The sequence below is a fragment of the Sinohyriopsis cumingii genome, chromosome 15 (genome assembly GCF_028554795.1).
Source record: "Sinohyriopsis cumingii isolate HCF-2022 chromosome 15, ASM2855479v2, whole genome shotgun sequence".
NCBI classification, from domain to species: domain Eukaryota; kingdom Metazoa; phylum Mollusca; class Bivalvia; order Unionida; family Unionidae; genus Sinohyriopsis; species Sinohyriopsis cumingii.
In genome coordinates this window covers 11,234,254-11,253,852 of record NC_142975.1, presented here as the reverse complement: position 1 = coordinate 11,253,852, position 19,599 = coordinate 11,234,254, and the positions used below count along the sequence as shown (strand labels likewise).

General features: G+C 35.5%; 1 protein-coding gene across 1 annotated transcript in view; it reads left to right on the top strand.

The window, feature by feature from the left end:
- Positions 1–8,910: 8,910 nt before the first annotated feature.
- Positions 8,911–19,599, top strand: part of LOC149781259 (lim and transglutaminase domain protein ltd-1-like) — a 28,344-nt gene continuing 17,655 nt past the window's right edge. The window contains exon 1 of the mRNA XM_089935343.1: positions 8,911–9,215. Within this exon, the coding sequence (XP_089791469.1) occupies positions 9,174–9,215 (42 nt within the window). The 5' untranslated portion in view covers positions 8,911–9,173. The remainder of the gene's footprint in view (positions 9,216–19,599) is intronic.

Below are 19,599 nucleotides of genomic sequence, written 5' to 3'. Positions count from 1 at the left end.
CAGAGTAGGTTCTTCAGAAGCTTTTTATGTGTGTTAAGTGCAATTATTAGCTTGTGTGTCAACTGTTCTGCTTACTAACGTATTTATTGAAAAAGTAATAAAAATGTCGTGGAAGGGTTTATTGTATCCAGTAACAATAGAAATTCAATGTTACTAGCATGCTGGGTATATGTTAGAAAATTTACTGCCGAGGTTAACAACGTTATTTGTTTTGAGTAATATAACTCCTGTATGTACCTGCCCAGGTCACAATGCCGCACATCACCTTGTTTTCTTTTTGTTTGAATCCAACGCTGTCTGACTCACTCCCATGAGACAAAAATAAAACTAATAAAACAATTAACCCAGGACCCTTACCAGTTCTTTTATTAGTTTTCAATAGACCAACAACCACAAGAAACAAAACGTGTACTTCTATGCTTCTATTAGGACAAAACTTTTAAGTAAATGTATTACGATTGAAATTTATTCTAAATTGTACTAAAAGTAATTTTTCATTAATTTATATTGAAAATAATTTTCCACTAAAATATATGGAGATAGAATTTATATATTTGTGTAATATAACTGTATGCTATTTTATAAAGATCGCATTTTACAAGCAGGTGCAGAAACCCATACAATAATACAATACATTTCGCTCGTAACTAAATATCAACAAATTGTCAGTTATCAGCACAAAATGCATTTTGCTCGTAACTAAAAATCAACAATTGTCAGCACAAAAGGCATTTCATATTTCAATTTGTTTGATACGTTTTGTTTTCACTACATGAGATAATGATGTCAACGCCACACTTAATAAATTCAAATTTAATTCTTATGTCATTTTAAAACTAGAAATAATAGTTTTCTTGAATGAAGATACAGAAAGAAATTATCCTGAAGCCATCGAATAAAGAAAGTGCTTGAAACCATCAAATCAAGAAAGTGTTTGAAGCCATCAAATCAAGAAAGTGCTTGAAGCTATCAAATCAAGAAAGTGCTTGAAACAATAGAGATGCAAACATTTAAAACAAACAGACCATCAGAAACAAGAGGCACAAACAGTCAATCAATACTAATTTATGATGATAAGGATTAGGTAGAACGTTTTAATGATTGGTTTTGCCAAATCAGTAGTGACTTAAACAAATAAAGAACGAAATTGATCAAGTAACAAGTGACTAGAAAGAGGTTATCATTAAAAAGAAAATGTTAACAGAAAAAGCTAAACAATTGATCCTATTATTACGGTAAATAAGTATGAAATCAACAAGTCTTTAAATTGCAATAGACAAGTTTGTAAAAGGTACGACATGTACTGGTGGTGTTGAAGGAAATACAGATACTTTCATTGAAAAATTGATTAGAGGAATAAAAATATTACCCACTAAATGTTTGTGCTACCTAGTAAAAGCAGTAGCATCATTGCCTGTTATCGTTGGCAGTGTGATAAGCTGGATATTTATGTTAACTGGTGTTATACAAATTTTATTTAACTTCTATTTGGTTTAATTTAATTGTTTGTAAGTTTTAAAATCTTTTTATTTTTAGTTTCATTGCATGTTAAAGTAATCTAATTTTGTTTACTAGGAATTTGATATTTTCCAGAAAATTCAGTTTGACCTGATTCTTGTCATAAACACCTAACAATAGAAACACTGCTTCTATTTTTGACTTAGTCCCCGACCTTGATTCGGAAATCACTAAGACAAGTAAACAACTATATATTTTTATTTTATTCTCGGAGTAAAATTATTGTTTTTTATCGAGGTCATGTAGGGAGTATGTGATTTTAGATACCTTCTAAACCATTCTGGAATGCGATCACGTGACCCTCATGCGGTTATCTGTTTTGTATACTATTTGTATGTATAACCATGGTCTATAGAGAAATAATCTCAGTTTGAGATTTTACCTTTGCACTAGAAAGTGTTTGGATGTGACCAGTTTTGAGTTACATTTTAATTTTGTATTCAAATTATTTAGATTCTAAAAGATTAATTCGTTTTTCTGGAAATTTTTGATTTCTCATACAGTATTCTTTGACAGACATTTCTTTAAATTTTATTCGGAAATTCAAACATCGGAATACTGTTTGTGAATCAGCAAAGAACTGTATACACATATGTACTATAAAAGATATAGCACACTTCATCGCCTTCCATTTTGGAGTTTTCGTCGGGACTCGAGCTTGAATTCATTAGAACTTTTCATTACTAGGGCTTCTAAAATTTAATTCGTGGATTATTCTTGGATTATTTTTGGATTTTGATTCTTAAAATAGTAAGGTCTTATTTTCCATCTTTAGTGATTTTCCAGGGAAATAAATTATTTGTTTCAGTTTTCAAAGTTTGTTGTTTACACTCTTTCTTTTTTTTACTGTTTATTAGAGCTTAAACAAGTAACACTGGGAAAGTTATTTCTTTAGTATCTAATAATGCAATTTTGTTAATTTTGACATTAATTAACTTGTTCTTTGCAATTACACTAGTATCTTTGGTAATATAAATATTAAAAGAAAACGGATTCTTAGAAAAGTAAAACAAACAAAAAATAAAGAAACAGACATTTTGAAGAAGAAATTACATCAGCTCCGGCAACCTTAGAATAGCTATACACGCTTGTGTATTGGTCTCATGATCTGCATCTTTTAAATCATAAACTTTCATGATTAAAATCTTTGATAATTTTTGTGATTATTTATATCATATTTATTGCTCACGTTGTATTCTTTGATCTCGCCGTTTATTGGTCAGTAAGAGTGTATCATTTTCTGTTATTAGGTCTATCTGGCGCACTCTATTTATGCTTTATAAACATTACATTGACCCGTCAAGACAAACTCGCCTAAGTCCGATAATGTCGTAAGTAATGCTAAATTCCCATAAGTGCTATAATGTTATCAGTCATGTTAAATTTCCCAGCTTGGATTCCATAACTTTATTTGTAATCTTAAAGTTCAATAGTAGACTAGAACGACAGAATAATGTTATATCCATAGGGGACTATAACGGAACAGTAATGTTAAAACCCTTCATGGGGTTATCACGACTCACTACTTTTAAGTCCTAGAGGGGGCCAACGTGCCATCCTTTATGTTAAATTTTTATAGATGGCTTTATAACGTTAATGTTAAATTCTTATAGGCCCCAAACCGTTATTAACCAGTTTTGAATTAACGTAGCTCCTCATAGTGGCATATTATATTTTATTTCCGTAGGATGTAATGCTAGTCCAAAATCTCTAATGTTAAATTCTCATAGAACCCCACATTGGCATTTCTCCTTGTTAAGTTCCTATATGTGGCAATTTTGTCCTATCCTCATGTTACATTCTCATTGATAGCCATAGTAACAATGAAAGATTCGCTTAGATGGCCATAAATAGGTATGTAATGCAACATAAATCACGTCTTGATGAATTTCGACATCGAGTCGTATTAGGGTCGTGGAGATATATATAAAGGAGAGAAGTGAACAATTATTTCTATCCCTATCTGGCCTATTCTACATCCTCTAGCACGCAGTGATGTCTGTCCTATTCTACATTCTCTAGCATGCAGAGATGTCTAGCCTATTCTATATCCTCTAGCACGCAGAGATATTTGGGTTATTCTACATGTTTAATACTCAGGGATGTCTGGCCTATTCAACATGCTCAAACAAGTATGGATGTCTGGCCTATTCTATATCCTCAGACACGCAGGGATGTCTGGCCTAATCTTGATCCTCTATCACGCAGGGATGTCTGGCGTATTCTGCAGCCGTAATACTCGGGGATATCTGGCCTATGACTATTCTTAATAACCACTATTTCACGATATAGAGGACAATATAGAGGTCAATGCCAAGATTATCCCGTAATCTGATTAAACTTAGATCTCCACTGTACAACGTGAAGATCTAATAGAAATCGCTTATGGGCCATGCTCTGATAATCTATTTTACCATAATCGGTAATTTTTATCAGCCAGTCAGATAAAGTGTTATAGCTACGAATTTGGAAGTCTGAGCAGTGTGGCTGAATTGCATCAATATGTGCCGATTTATTTGATTCACCTTTGATTTTTGAAAGCTGCATTTCCATTGGCTAATTGAAATGGCACCAGAATATGACCCCGAAGCAGTCGATGTCAGATCTTCACGTAGGAACCTGGTGATACGATTGTAATCAAATTGAGAACAAATTGCCTTTGATTTTTTTAAGTCTTAGAATTAACTGATTCCATAATCTTCTTTCAGTGCCATGAGATAAAAAATAAACTGACTAAAATATTTTTTCTATTATTTGTATGGGATTCCTCATACTAAGTGTCGCTATTAATGATGTGGTGCAGTACAATCTCCTGGCTACTTAGTAAAATGATTTATATTGGCTGTACCATCAACGTGAGTTGCTTTAAAGTTAACTTTAGAGCAAACCTTTGATATAGTCTGACACCAACGTACAGTCGATAAAATCAGCTGGGCATGCACAAACATGGAAAATATCGACAAAAACTGTATGGTGTAAGAAGAAAATGCCGCTATATGGATTTTCTATTGTCTTCCTTTTGCCGTGTTCCTACTGCTTGTGGTGACAACGTCTCCAGACCTAATTTGTGGAATGAAATGGTGAACATTCATTTTTGGGTGAATCTTCATTTACAATAGTAGTAAAACACGTAACTAATGTCATGTAAGTTGTTAGTTCTTACATGCCCGTTCAAGTTATTTAACTCCATTTACCTTTTAGACGTGAACGTAACCAAAGGTACTGACCGCAATTTATCAACACATACTTATCATGTCCAATTCGTTGTCTAGTATTGATTACCCAAGAAAGAATAAACATGTTGACCCGTAACTTAGGTTTGTCGAATAATGTTATGAAAAGTGGTTGTCTCGTGACATACTACTAGTGGAGACGTGGAAACAGGTCACGGGGTTAGGGTTGAAGGAGTGAGTCGGAGTTGGAACCGTGTTACTCTTCTTATGATCAATTACGTCCACCTGAGCAAGGTTCATGGAACATTAGAATATCATTATACCATTTCATTGTGTTATTAGTTTTTGCAACCAGCATTGTGCACAGTATATCTGCTTCAAAATTATGTCCCCGAGCAGCAAAGGCATGTGAAAGAAAATATGCGTCACACTGCCTCCTCTTCCTTGTCTGTATTTCAAACTAGCTTCTACCCGATTTCCAAGAGGATGGTACATCATGTTAACAGATGGATGATTCGTTAAGAATTTTATCTCACCCATTCCTTGAGAATTTTGTCTCACCTGCTCTTGCAAATGAGATACCGTTTGAAAATCTTCTTAATGTTGATAGTTTTGGTTTCTTTTTTATGGTCACAGACCCCATCTATTCTGAGTTTCACGTGATAATCTCCATGGCAACAAAACTAAATTATCCATGTATATATTTACTGAAATTCAGCATCCATGAAAATAAACAGTGACAACAAAGTTGTTGCAGATTAATAATAACTAAGAGTATCTAATACCGATGTTGCCTCAATACGCAGTTCATTTTATTGCGTGTGAGACGTAGAAATTGTTTAATATTCAGTCTGAGTATGAGGTTCTCCTGTTCTCTCTAATGCAAAGAACTACTAAAGGTCTGATATGCTTAAGGTGAGGCAGACGTAAGGGACAGCGATTTTATAGGTGTTCCCTTGACGTCTTGTATTTATCAACTAATGGTGTACTCCAAAGAGAATGAACCATGAATATTGATTCCAACACTGGAGAAAAAACAAGCAGCCGATTTTGTGTTATAGCCATCTTGTTGAAGAAATTAAGGATTTTATCAAATAGCAGCCGATGTTAAACTATTTACACTGCAGTGCACTTAATATGCTCATACATAACTCATGGATCATGCATAAGCACAATTACTCATATTTTGATCCAGCTGAGATAGAAACATCGACCATTAACATAAGTCAACCTTTCTTCACGCTCTGAAAGAGAATGCATGCCAGTCACCACTTAAAACAAATACAGCTTCAGTGCGCTATATTTTGATGTTGAAAAAGAGTGCAACAACTTTTCAAAGTGCAAAGACTCTTGGAGTAGGAATAAACTACTCGGCTTTTGTCCAGCTAGGGTAGACGTAGTATTACGTTTCAGACGGCAAAGGCCCTTGCAATATGAATCAGCTAATTAGCGTTTGTTTTTGTCTCTCTTGCAAAATATGGGAGAGACACAAATATCACGGCATAGTCATTTAGTTCTGTTTTTCTGACACTTTTTCATGAAGTACATTCATAAAACTTCATGGATATATTTATCGTGGAGGATAATGTTTAACACGGGATAAAAGAGGTCACAGCAACCTACTTTTCAAACTCAAGAGAATTTGCCGAGTAGTTTGAATAAGCCTCAGCGTAACAGGCGAGCCAGCAGATTCGGGGAATTTTTGTCTTCAGTACATGTTTTCAAGTAGAATCTTAGAGAGGTTTGTATGACGGAGATCCTTGAATGACAACAGCATATTTTATTTGATCTTCAGGACCCAAGGACTGAAATTATAGCTGTTGTCAGCTTCTTACGTTTTTATCTCCCTTCCCCTCATGGGTGCCTGGATCTCACATCTAAACATGTTTTAGCCTACACCCATAGAACTTACTAGCTGACTAGTACATGTTAACCCCTCTCCCAAATAATTCTGTGGGCGCCCCTGCCTCCCTTCCATGTGAAATCTTTGATATTTAGTACTCGTCTAGTGGCTTATGACTATGCCGTAAAACAGGAACATGTTCGGACAGTTATTCTAACACAGTGCACAGTGAGTAATAAGACCTTGGACCAAGGTCCTTGGTGATGATCCGGAAGTGAAATTTGTGTTCTGTTTACATGCTGCTATGCTGACAGTCCAGCATCTCAACAAAGAGCAGGTCAACCTTTGACAAGAACTTCACCGTGAAGTCATCTTTGAAGGTATTTTAGATTAACATATGATTTGTATTGATTGTCACATGGTGGAAAAGGTCAGTACTGAGAAACAAATGTAGAGAACATATAGTAAAATTAATTGTGTTGTATGTCCATATATAAATTTACTCAGAAAGCATTTCAATTACCAGACTTGTAAATATAATTGGAATCGGGTCACAATTAATACTTCCAGTTCAGTACCCGAATGTAGTTCTAGTCTATTTTTAGAACATTTTTTCCTCTCTCGTTTTGGTGGTGATAGAATAGTTTTATTTATGCATTTTTTGTATGGATTTAAAGGTATTGTTTATTTTTGATAATATGAACTCAGGGTGTTGTTTTCTGTGTGTATTTTGGCGACAGTGCACAGTGAGTAATAAGGCTTGGTGATGATTTGGAAGTGAAATATGTGTTCTGTTTACATGTTGCTCTGTTGACAGTCCAGCATCTCAAAAAAGAGCAGGTTAACCTTTGACGAGAACTTCACCGTGAAGTCATCTTTGAAGGTATTTTAGATTAACATATGATTTGTATTGATTGTCACACATTGGAAAGGTCAGTAATGAGAAACAAATGTAGAGAACATATAGTAAAATTAATTGTGTTCTATGTCCAATTGCTCGAAAGAAACAAATACGGCCTTTTGAATAATAGGAATGTTTCCGAGCAAAATCTGGAATCGAGTCAAGTTTTATGATGAAGCAGCTTTGATTGAGCAATTAAATCTAGTATTATGAGTGTTCGAGTGATTGATGTTTTGAGCTATCAACGTTGCATGTTTGCACTGACCATTATAATATCACATGACTTCGTCTTTGGTGCGTACCACACTTACAAGACCTAACGTCGTTCCGAGCAGTAGAGAGATCTTGAATATGCCTTTTCATAATTTTACAACCACTTTTACATTGCATCAGACGAACACGTATAAAAAGCCCAGATGCTTTGGTGATTAGCTCAGCATGGCGTGATAATGCCCCAATATTGAGTAAAAATGCTACTTAGTTTATTTCACTTAGAGTATTAGCTACACAGGAGAGAGAGAGAGAGAGAGAGAGAGATTTTCACATTTGGATTAAATTTCATCAAATAGTCTTTGAATGTCGGTGTAGACAAGAATTCATCATGGGATAATACTTTCAGGGACCTAATTATATATACAAGGGGTTTTAGTAACGAAACACGTCTATCACTAACAGGCCGACATGGGGGGGGGGGGGGGGAGGGGGCCACCGGAGATATATCCTGGATCCCGGGCTCGTAACGGGTCCCGGGCCTGAAAAACACTTTAATTTTATAAAAGATTTTTTCGGAACAAGAACTGTGAGAAGCCCGGGTGTTTTTTTTTTTCACCCCAGGGCCCGTGATCACTCTCAACGGTATTGAATGCATGACTTTGAGCACCTATTTACTCGTGGGCCCCGAATGGTCGAGTGGTCTAAAGCGCTCTTCGTTACGGATCAGTGCCATCTCACCTCTGTCTGCTGCGGTTCGAGTCTCGGATTCAGCCAATGTGGGTATATGAGAAAGCTTGCCAGTAGCTTCTCGTGGGTCGGTGGTTCTTTCCGGGGTTTTCCCGGGTTCTTCCTCCACCATTAATATTGGCCGCCATGTATAGCCTATCGTGTGCTGAAAAATGGCGAAGATTTCGAAATGTGTTACTTGTCTTTGATGAAACATAGACATGACAAAATCTATAGCTTTGATTTAGGTCAGTATTTATAGTTTGGCTTTCATCAAATTTCCTGTCGATACAGGATATAGGTATTTTTTTTTAATTTAAGAAGGGTATATTTTATATAAGAAGACAATGATTTACATTCCGTCGTTGTACAAAGCAGCCCGATGATATATATACATTACAAATTAAAATCAATATGCTATAGATTATGTACTTAGAATGAGTTTGTATACAAAAGCCGAGTACCGCTGAAGCTCACAAATAGCTCAGTGTGTATTATTACATTGTAATACAAGGACACGTGCTAGAGTAAAGGTAGTATCGTACAAGGTAGCAGTGTAGACAATAACGGTACAGTTTTAAAATTTGATAACGTCACGCCACTTTATTGTGGTTTTCTTTATTTACCTGTTTCATTGTGTTCGCAGGTCCAAGAGGTGCTTGCCTGAAGCCATTGAACAAACAAGGAAGAGTAATTTGACATTTTTAAGTGTGCAGTTTCTTCCGCTGGAATTTATCGATTTATTCCCTGCTAGACGACTTCAGATTTTACATGACACGGTGAGAGGATACATGCAAAAATGGGAGGTGCGTCATCTGTGCCTTCGAAATCATTAGAAAGGGTAAGATCTTTTGTTTCTTACACACGTAGAAGGTAAATACAAGACAAATTTGTGTCCTTATTTAGCCCGAATAAGCTATCTAATATGGGTTTATTTCTTTAGAGTATTTGGTTGTAGTGACCTGGAAAATTAATTAAATAACAGTTATAGCTTGACTAATTGGCAAATTTTGTTTGCTTTCCGAGCAGGCGAAGGGATGCGTATATAGGTGATGGGGGCATGTTACATAAAGTTCAAATGATTTCCGGGTCTCACATGTCTGTTGTTGTTGTTGTGGGGTTTAACGACATTTTTCAGCACGCGATAGGCTATGCATGGAGGCCAGTATTAATGGTGGAGGAAGAACCCGGGTAGAACCACCGACTCACGAGAAGCTACTGGCAAGCTTTCTCACATACCCACATTGGCGGAATCCTAGACTCGAACCCACTCAGACAGAGGCGAGATGGCAGTGATCCGTAATGGAGAGCGCTTTAGACCACACGGCCACTCGCCCCCACATTCATGTAAAGAAGCAAATGTGATCAATGACCCAAATGACAACCTTTAGCAGAGTTGGGTGTTGTCGTGGGGTACACAATGTGCACGAAAGGACAACTTTATATATGTAACTGACGTTCATCCGGGGTCCATTCCTACCTCCAAAGACTTAGCCCTAGAACATAACGTCGACGCTATTGAGATATCCACCTGACAAATACATATACGTTAACCGGGCACGAAAACCCAAATTCTGCATGAAACTAGGATTGAACACGGGTTTTATCTTACACCTAGAATCGTAGCGCCTGGGTCACATCTTAATAATTTTCAAGATCCCTACCGCATAATTATGGCATTGCTTTACGAAAAGACAAATGCACATACCCATCTAACATTTTTCCGTGTGGCGCTCAATATCCACAGGTCCAACCCATTAAGCTCGAGTGTTGGATTTAATGTGGAAACGGAAGTACGGGGATACGTGTTTTGCTAGCACACATTTGGGAAGATGAGCACAACCTCCTTCAGAAATTATGGCTGGATGGACTGTATACCAAATGCAACTTGCAATGTCACATGTAATTCAAACCCTGACTTCGCTATGACCGGGTGTGATTATTTAAAATCAAATAACACGTGGAAGAGAATCAGTTTGAAAATGCGATTTTTGGATTGGTATGGTGTTGTACGGTACAGCAACACAAATAGTTTATTGAGTGCCGAAACAACTGGACCCTGGTAGCCTGCCCGAGCTGGTCCTTTAATAGATTTTGAACCTGACCCCTTTAAGCCGCGAGTACGGCACGCTAGCCTTTGATCTGTCAATCTTCAGTCTATATTAGTTGCCTCTTACGTCATACAGAAGAGTGCATCTTTTCTTTTCTTTCATCCTTGAGACCGTAAGGTTTTGAGATGGAGGGCATTGATGCGTGTAAGATCGGTACGAGACCGGGTTCGGAGTAATACAGAGTATACTTACCCATATATAATTAGCATACATTTTCTACAAGGTATAAGATACACGAATGTCTTATGATTCTTCAACTCGACATACGTTCTTCAACTCGACATACGTTCAAGTTCGTTTTTTCTTAAGTCTTATTAAAATTACGATTAGTCAGATGAAATTAATAAATCATGGCTATATATTATTTCTTATTTTCTTTAAATCAGTGAAATAATTTGAAGTTGGTTTTAACAGTACCTTAAATCGTTACTAGCGAAATCATGCCAAATAAATCGGGGGGGGGGGGGGGGGGGGCGGCGAGGCAGCCGACACAGATTGGCATGGGCGGATTTACGAATCTCTGTGTGTGTGGATATATATATATATAATATATATATATATATATATATATATATATATATATATATATATATATATATATATAGAGAGAGAGAGAGAGAGAGAGAGAGAGAGAGAGAGAGAGAGAGACAGAGTAAATTTTAAAATCCATAGCTATCAGAGTTTGTTATATTCTCATTCTAAATTGACCGACAATCATTAAATATATTGCATGATGTTTTTCAATGCTTCGATGCATGTGTTCACTTCAATTTAGCTCAGTTCAGTTCAGTTCAGTTCAGTTCAATTCAATGATTTCTTTTCTTACCCGTTTCTTATGGACTATATGACACAATAAATAAAAAGCAAGGATACAAATATGCTCATTATACGGTTTCTATGCGACTCTTTAAGTGTACCAATTTGGATGCATTTTATTTTGACACGTCTGGTTTGGACATTTTTAATTGTTGATATGTATGGAATTGAATTAACCATTATATGCGTCAATAGATGATTTACATTAACTAATGTATGTGATATTGAAACCTGATAAAAGTTTGTACTCAGAGCATTTCATCATCGCTATTTTCTGCACGTACCTCATATCAGTAAGATTTTTTTTCTCGGACCGTATGATTAGCGTGAGCATGATTAAGAGAAAATGGATGCATGTGTTTTGGATGGTAACCGTGCTTTGTATAATTTTTTTAATGTAAAAAAAGTAGGTTAAAAAATCGCGCGTGTGTGTGTGTTTCGGACAGAAAAATGGTGTAAAACAATGCCAACGGCTAATGAAGACATGCTAATTCGGACTAATATTATTGCAAAATATGCTTTTTATTCCCCCAAATCGGTATAAGCATTACCGTATTTTTGATTAGGTAGTTTCACCTGCAACTGCTATTTATAAAACGACAACAACAAAATAAAAGACACACACACACACACACACACACACACAACCGTCGGATCAAGTTATTTTCGCCAAAAAAAATTTCTTCATGAGCATCATCTTGGTAATATATGGTTCTAATCACAAGTACGTTTGTCTGGAGCAGACACACCACTGATGGCAAACATATTCTTAGCTGCAAGTATATTAATGTATTTACACAGATACTTAAAAATAAACCGTAGGTTCGAATCACACCATGGAAAGCGAGAGCGCAGATTATGAAAAACGCGCTGCAGGTCGGATGCCGAGTTAAGCTAAAAGCGAATCTCATTATTTGAAATTAAACGTGATTAGAAAAAGATGTATAATTAAAGAGAGAAGGAGGTAACAAGTAGCAAAAGAAAAGTGTAATCTAGTGAGTATGCGCGCAGTTTAGAATACAAAAAACTATTGATTCTATTATTATGCAAAGATCCGCTTAAATTCAGTTTACAGAATCCTTACTCTCCTGTGTGTGTGTGTGTGTGTGTGTGTGTGTGTGTGTGAGAGAGAGAGAGAGAGAGAGAGAGAGAGAGAGAGAGAGAGAGAGAGGTGGTGGTGGTGGTGTCTTGGAAAACACGACAATCTGTCCATATTTGTTCATTTTAACAAAATATTTTTAAGTTTTTAGGCAACGGTTGGGGCCGTTAAATATGACACTCCAAATTAGATGGTTTCATGTAACACAAATGACATCTTTATGAAATTATGGATTATTTTGTTGTCCGATTATCAAACGTCCGCTGTTAATACATTGCTGGCCATCAATTGGTGCTGTTAAGTACATCTTTTTGACGTTCTAACAACGATTGTATGATTTGACGTAGATCAAAGAGTTTGCAAATTATGCCATAAAGAAAATATCAAGTGTGTAGAAGAAGAGTACCGTTTATATGTATATGTGCTAATTATACCAATTTTAGATGGAACTATCTCGATGAGATGATTTATATCAACCCTTCAGTGGATAAATTTACAAATCTAATGTCCACTCAAAAAAAGCCTACTTACAAATGTTTGAATTTTTTTATATTTTGCTTTTCAAATTAACATATCAGCTGTAAAAAAAGTATCAAAATTAACACCTAAACAAGTGTGTTTTACTGTACTGTTCAGTGATTTCTTTTCTTGGACAGATTTACGGTTGATTCGCAATTCGGCTATTTTCGTACAGGCTCCATTTTCATGGTAATTAAATCGCCATATATACGAATCAAAGGAATGAACTTTTCGCAGTATTCGTCTAACAAATAAAGATATTCGTTTCTAATATACAGCATTCAGGTTTACCTTCAAATACCGAATATTTCGAATCAATCGCTTTTCACGAATTATGTGTTGTGAAGTAGAGAGAGTAATAAACAGATTAACATAAACTAATTGACAGATGCAATGCTTTACATTAAAACTGGACTGAGACAATGCTTGTCTATTCCAAATAATTTGAACTGATTCATTCGGCAAAGCTATATACCTGTAGAATAGGCCAGACATCCCCTAGTACTAGAGCTGTAGAATAAGCCAGAACTCCCTGCATGCTAGAGGATCTAGAATAGGCCAGACACCCCTGTATGCTAGAGAATGTAGAATAGGCCAGCCATTCCTTCGTGTTTGTGGGTGTAGAATAGGCCAGACATCCCCGAGTACTTGAGATGTAAAATAGGCATCCCTGTATGCTAGAGAATGTAGAATAGGCCAGACATTCCCGAGTACTTGAGATGTAAAATAGGCCAGAATCCCTGCGCTAGAGGATCTAGAATAGGCCAGGCATCCCTGCGTGCTTGAGTATGTATAATAGACCAGCTATTGAAGGAGGAACTCATGGTTTCAGCCTTTTGTCCTAAGGTGATGTCTTTTAGCTGAGAATGTATTGAACCTTTTTTCACAAGAGTGTGGTTTATATAAACAATAATTGATCTTGTAATGTATGGTCTCTATCCATTTTTGTTGTTGTTGTTGAATGCCTCTTCTTTTGATAAATTTATTGCCAGGTTTATACTGGTGTCCCGCGTGATGTCTCATCAGACACACGTTAGTTTATGGAGCAAAACACGTTTTTGTTCAACAGATCCCAATGAAACAAATTGCTTTTTTGGTTTTTGTTAATGTGTCAGTTGAATGTTTTTTTTTTTCATTTGTTCATCTATTCGTCTATTATTAACACTTAATATTCTGGAGCATAATTCCCAAATTGTTTTTTTATTTCTCTGTCCATCCTTCCATCCACCCACGCATCATACTCACTTTCGTTTTTGGAGCTAAAAGAAGTGAAATTGTTTAAGATATCAATATGATTCTGCATGATTGCACGATCGGTGGTAAAGATGTGTCCAAGACTTGTTGGAATTCTTTAATTTTCAGTAGTTTCAATTACTTGGTCCATCTGTCCATTTATCCAGCTGTTTTACACACATTCGCTGTCCACTTTGTAAATATGAAATTCCCATATATAAAGTGTTCGACAAATCGTTATGTCTCCATATATCAATTTTTACGGGACGGGATATATAGAAATTTCATTCTTTTTGTTAGATATGCTTTAAGCGGCCATCAAACAATACCATAATTGTTTCAGTTCAACATTTGAAGTCATTGATGTAACTTTATTTGAAACATAGCAGCGTTGGGATACAAAATTAAATTACGATTTACTAATTGATTTTTTAATTATTTGGTATTTATCGCTACGTCAATGCATAAGAGGTTATGTCATACGAAGAAATTATAGAAAAGTGTCGCGTCCAGAGACAAACAATTACGGCAGAGCCGTGTATATATATATATATATATATATATATATATATATATATATATATATATATATATATATATATATATATATATATATATTCTGATTATAATTACGACAGTAACAACAAATCGTCACATCAATTTTTATCAATTATACAGTTAAGTAGATCTAATTCATAATTCAAATGCTTGTATTGTGTATTGTTCAAGTGTATTGAAGCCTTCATGTGAAAAATACCTGCGCAGTCTTAGTTAACTATAAAAAAATATTAAGTTCGGAGTTCAGATTTCATCTATTTTAAGAATTTGTATATGCTTCCTCTTGGCCAAGGCCTGTCTTTAGATATTAAGACAAAAAGAATGAGATAAAATGGGCTGCATATCACCATCCATCATAAATCAATCTACACGAAAGGTAAGGCTGCTTTGTTTATATATGTACAGCATACAAAAGGGTGTCATCGCTCTGTTACCAAAACCCTGATCAGGTGCGATTATAACAAAAGGTAAGCTAACGAATACGTTTTCAGATCTGGCCTCAATGGCGTGTGACAGCTTAAGATACTCTTTCTAGTTAGTAGAGATGACCTTTCGGGCAGGTTTAACATATGATTTATGTCTGTTCCAAGGAGATCCGCAATGGGCTGTGGGTTGGGAGAGGCACCACAACGGACCAAATCCATAGTATTTATATTGTATATATTAGATATACAAGTTATATTGAAATAAATATTGCAAACCACATTTAGTACACTTGCACGGTCAAAGATCTCATTCGCGATGCTATCTCGATTAATGCGTGACGGGTACGTTCATATTATGTACGAGAAAAATCACGAAAAGGAAACGAAATTAAATGAAAAAGAATATATATGTCTGTCCCAATGTGTCATGTGAAAATATATGAAAATATGGTTGTCCACTTCTCTCTTGTTAGCTCCGGAAAAAGTAGTAAATTTGAATATTTAGTGAGGTAAATCCATATGATGGAGAATGCATGGAAGACGTCAGAGACGTATATAAAATATAAACCCTGACGTACACGCCGTAAGGCACGACCATACTGTTCGAAACAGTGCAGCGATATTTATTAACTTATAAATTAATAAACTCTTAAGGTGTCTGTGGAAGAAAAAAACAAATAACAACAATTAATGTATTATGGAAGGAATTAATCATTTTTACACTCGCATTCTTTTAAACAAAAGGCTTTGTATGGAGAACAAAAAAACTTAATCCAGCTCAGTTCGATATGAGCACTCCCCATTCACTGAAAAATTAATGTTCCACTGGTGAAGAGACAGGTTAAGACGATATAAACGTATAATTAAAAGGGTCACTTATGCTGTAAGGTCTATTATTCCCTCTATGATTTGTATTCTGTATGTTAATATGCCAATTAAATCGATCTTTTATCATTGAAATCCAAACAAATAATGGGAGGCATCTAAATTTTCAAAACAGCGCTTCTATAAACAATATAATCATGTACACGTTTGAACATTAAGCTTGTTTACTGCCCTGTTTTTGTATATCTTGCCGTTTCCTTATACAGAGACTCTATTAGAGTCGAAAACGCTCAGGATGATTAAAACCAAACCAAACCAAAGCTAACAAATATATATCCCATGAAACAAAACAAAATAGTTTTGCATTGTTCGTCGTTAGTGTTTTTTAAGTAGATTTATTTTAATCAGTTATGACACACGCAATTACTTGATGAGTCTAGTGCAGCTGAAATGACTTTTTTTCGCCGTATGATTTGTATTCTTTTTATATCGACATGCATACTCATATACGCGTTTACATCATGATATGTATCGGATTTACACAAGGAAGGGTTAATACTTTAGTTTGACTAAGATAGGCCATTTACACAAGGAAGGGTTAATACTTTAGTTTGACTAAGATAGGCCATTTACACAAGGAAGGGTTAATACTTTAGTTTGACTAAGATAAGCCATTTACACAAGGAAGGGTTAATACTTTAATTTGACTAAGATAAGCCATTTACACAAGGAAGGGTTAATACTTTAGTTTGACTAAGATAGGTCATTTACACAAGGAAGGGTTAATACTTTAGTTTGACTAAGATAGGCCATTTACACAAGGAAGGGTTAATACTTTAGTTTGACTAAGATAAGCCATTTACACAAGGAAGTGTTAATACTTTAGTTTGACTAAGATAAGCCATTTACACACAAGATTATGTAAAATGTGATTGCAGTCATGACATATTGCATTTCTATGTAGACTTTAGTGGATAAAGAAATAGGAGAATGGTGTAAAATTAATTATAAAGGTCAAGGCATAAAACTATTCATTAATAGTTGCAAGTTCAAACATCGCTCGGTGATTTTGACAAAGTAGAAATATAATATCGGAAGTAGATGAAAGAATACACATCAGTTTTATGGGTTTGGTGATGTGCCTTCGGCGGAGCTCACCACGCATGTTAGGATAGAAGAGGGCGCTGATGTTCTGACTTTGTCTCCTTCCGTTGTCTTTATGTGTCATGTGGACAAAATTTGTTCCCGGCAAAGTGCTCAATGGTCGCGAATTGTCCAAAATCCTCTCTGGACATGACGAAAACACTGCTTATGTTCTGATTGGAATATCTGCATTGATTCGAGACGTATAATAATAAAATGGTTTGTCATTAGTCTCATACTAGTTAAAACTGAATTTATTGTTAATTGTAAAACATCCCGTATATTATTTAGTTTTAACAAAATCTGTGTCGGAGTTTGAGACCGGATCTGCTCTTGATAAGGTATTAAAAAGCCAATAAAAAATGCGTTATGTTTTCGTGCTTCATAAATAAATTTGTATATTTAGTTTTTAAATTGATCAAATGCAGGACTTGTCTGAATAATTTTCTCATACAGCCATGAATAAAGCCAAACGTTTCGACCGTCTTTTTGAATTTGCTCGAGTCCAATGCAGGTTGTCATAAGGTTTTGTGCGTGACAGTCCAATGCAATCTGTAACACATGCTATACAAATTACTAATGTTTGTCTCGATGGTCACAATTTTATATTTTAGATGTATAATAAATAAATCGATATTTTCTTTTCCGACGTTAATACCGTCTGTTAAAAAAGTGGTACTTTCGGAGTGGTAAAGTCGTGACTTAAACTGTATAGTATTTTTTAATAAAAAATTCTGTTAGTTTTTGTACAAGATAAAATCTGTCCTGTAATTTATTCAGGAATAGGCTTATTTTTTAAATTAATACCAAACTTGCTCCCGAATCTAAGCTTAGAGGTTTAACATAGCTCTTCAACACACCATCGCCACCAACCTTTTTCAAAATTCTTGTAACTTTTCAACCCTTATTTGCAGGTTATCATATAACTAGAGACGACTTATTAAAAGAGCTGTACGACTGTATTGACGTGATCTATATCAATATATTGTATATTTAACATTTAGCAAACCTTTTCACCCGATCAATCCAAAAAGCAATTCCAGTTCAGTAATGCATCGCAACAGCTCTATCGTCAACGGCGTCGAGTTAAACTTGAGTAAAGATTAATGTCCATATTTGAAAGGCAATTCTGTTTCCATTTATTTATTATGATTCATACAGTGCTTGCTGTTCACGTATTTTTAGGTTTAACCTCTGCGGGCACACACAGTTAAGTGTTACCTGGCATGATGGGAAGTCTTGATTTTTTACGTGAACAGATATGGATGACACATATTTTAAAATTATTTTGCTAATTTTATGTTTCTCAGTCTTAGGTACATATTAAATTCCTATAATATCATACACGAAGAAGACAACTTAATTCACGTCAATAACAATAATTATCGATTTAAATATTTTGAAATAATTATGACGACATAAAATGTATGCCTTTGTGTTATTTCGTGGGAACATGTCAGTACGACAACATACATGTGTGTGCGTGGTGCCTCTGTGTGTGTGTGTGTGACTTGGATTTTTAAACTAGTTATAACAATTTTTTAGTCGTATCGCTACGATGTCTGCAGTGTGGCCGTTTATAGCAATGTCTAGCACTGGGGCATCATGCCGCAGATATGTAGCTTCATGTTCAACCCATCCTAACACTAGAACTAACCTCTTAATGCCGAGTGCCGTAATACTCAGCCGGGGCTCGAATCCGCGACCTCCCACATCAGAGGCGGACACTCTAACCACTTAGGCCACTGGAGTGGTCCATAAATATGTCAAATTGTCATCATGTATATACACGTATGTAAGTAGATTACGACTGGTAACTCGTCTTGTTGAAGTAAAAGACTTTTCAAGACGGTGGATTGTGTTTTGGACTCTGACACTGGTTTATTTGTCATTTGTAAACGGAAAATAAGTGGAACTCATTTTGGATTATCATAACTTTAAAAGACATTTAATATACTTTAGAAAATTCAAGATTTTGCATCAGTCATAATCTGAACATTGTACCAGAAGCTAGAATGAATCCTACGGATTTCATCAATTACCAAAAGAATGCCTGGCTGTTCAAATAACTGAAAACTAATCATACGGAAAGTTAAATTACCCGCGTCAAATACAAACTGCGTCATAAACCAGTGCGTCTGATTTTTATAAAAGAAGTAGAGAACTTAAAAGCTTATTCTCTCCTGTATCCCTACCGCCTTTATTTCATTGATGATTCTTCAAATGACCACATTTATCTACATATGACATACTGTATGCATATAACAAGTCTCACAGACTATATGTTCGTCAGTTCGTATGTCGGGATACAGGTGAACCCGCAGTTCCATCGGCGACACACATTCATTATCATATGTTACCTATAACAAAACGCACGATGAGTCATTGAAGACATGTGCTTGATTCATCATCCATGCCTTCTGTTCCTTTTTTAAGATTTCGCACATGTCAAAGCTGTTTAACAGGCTTTTGAAAGTTTCAGTTGCTATATTGAGT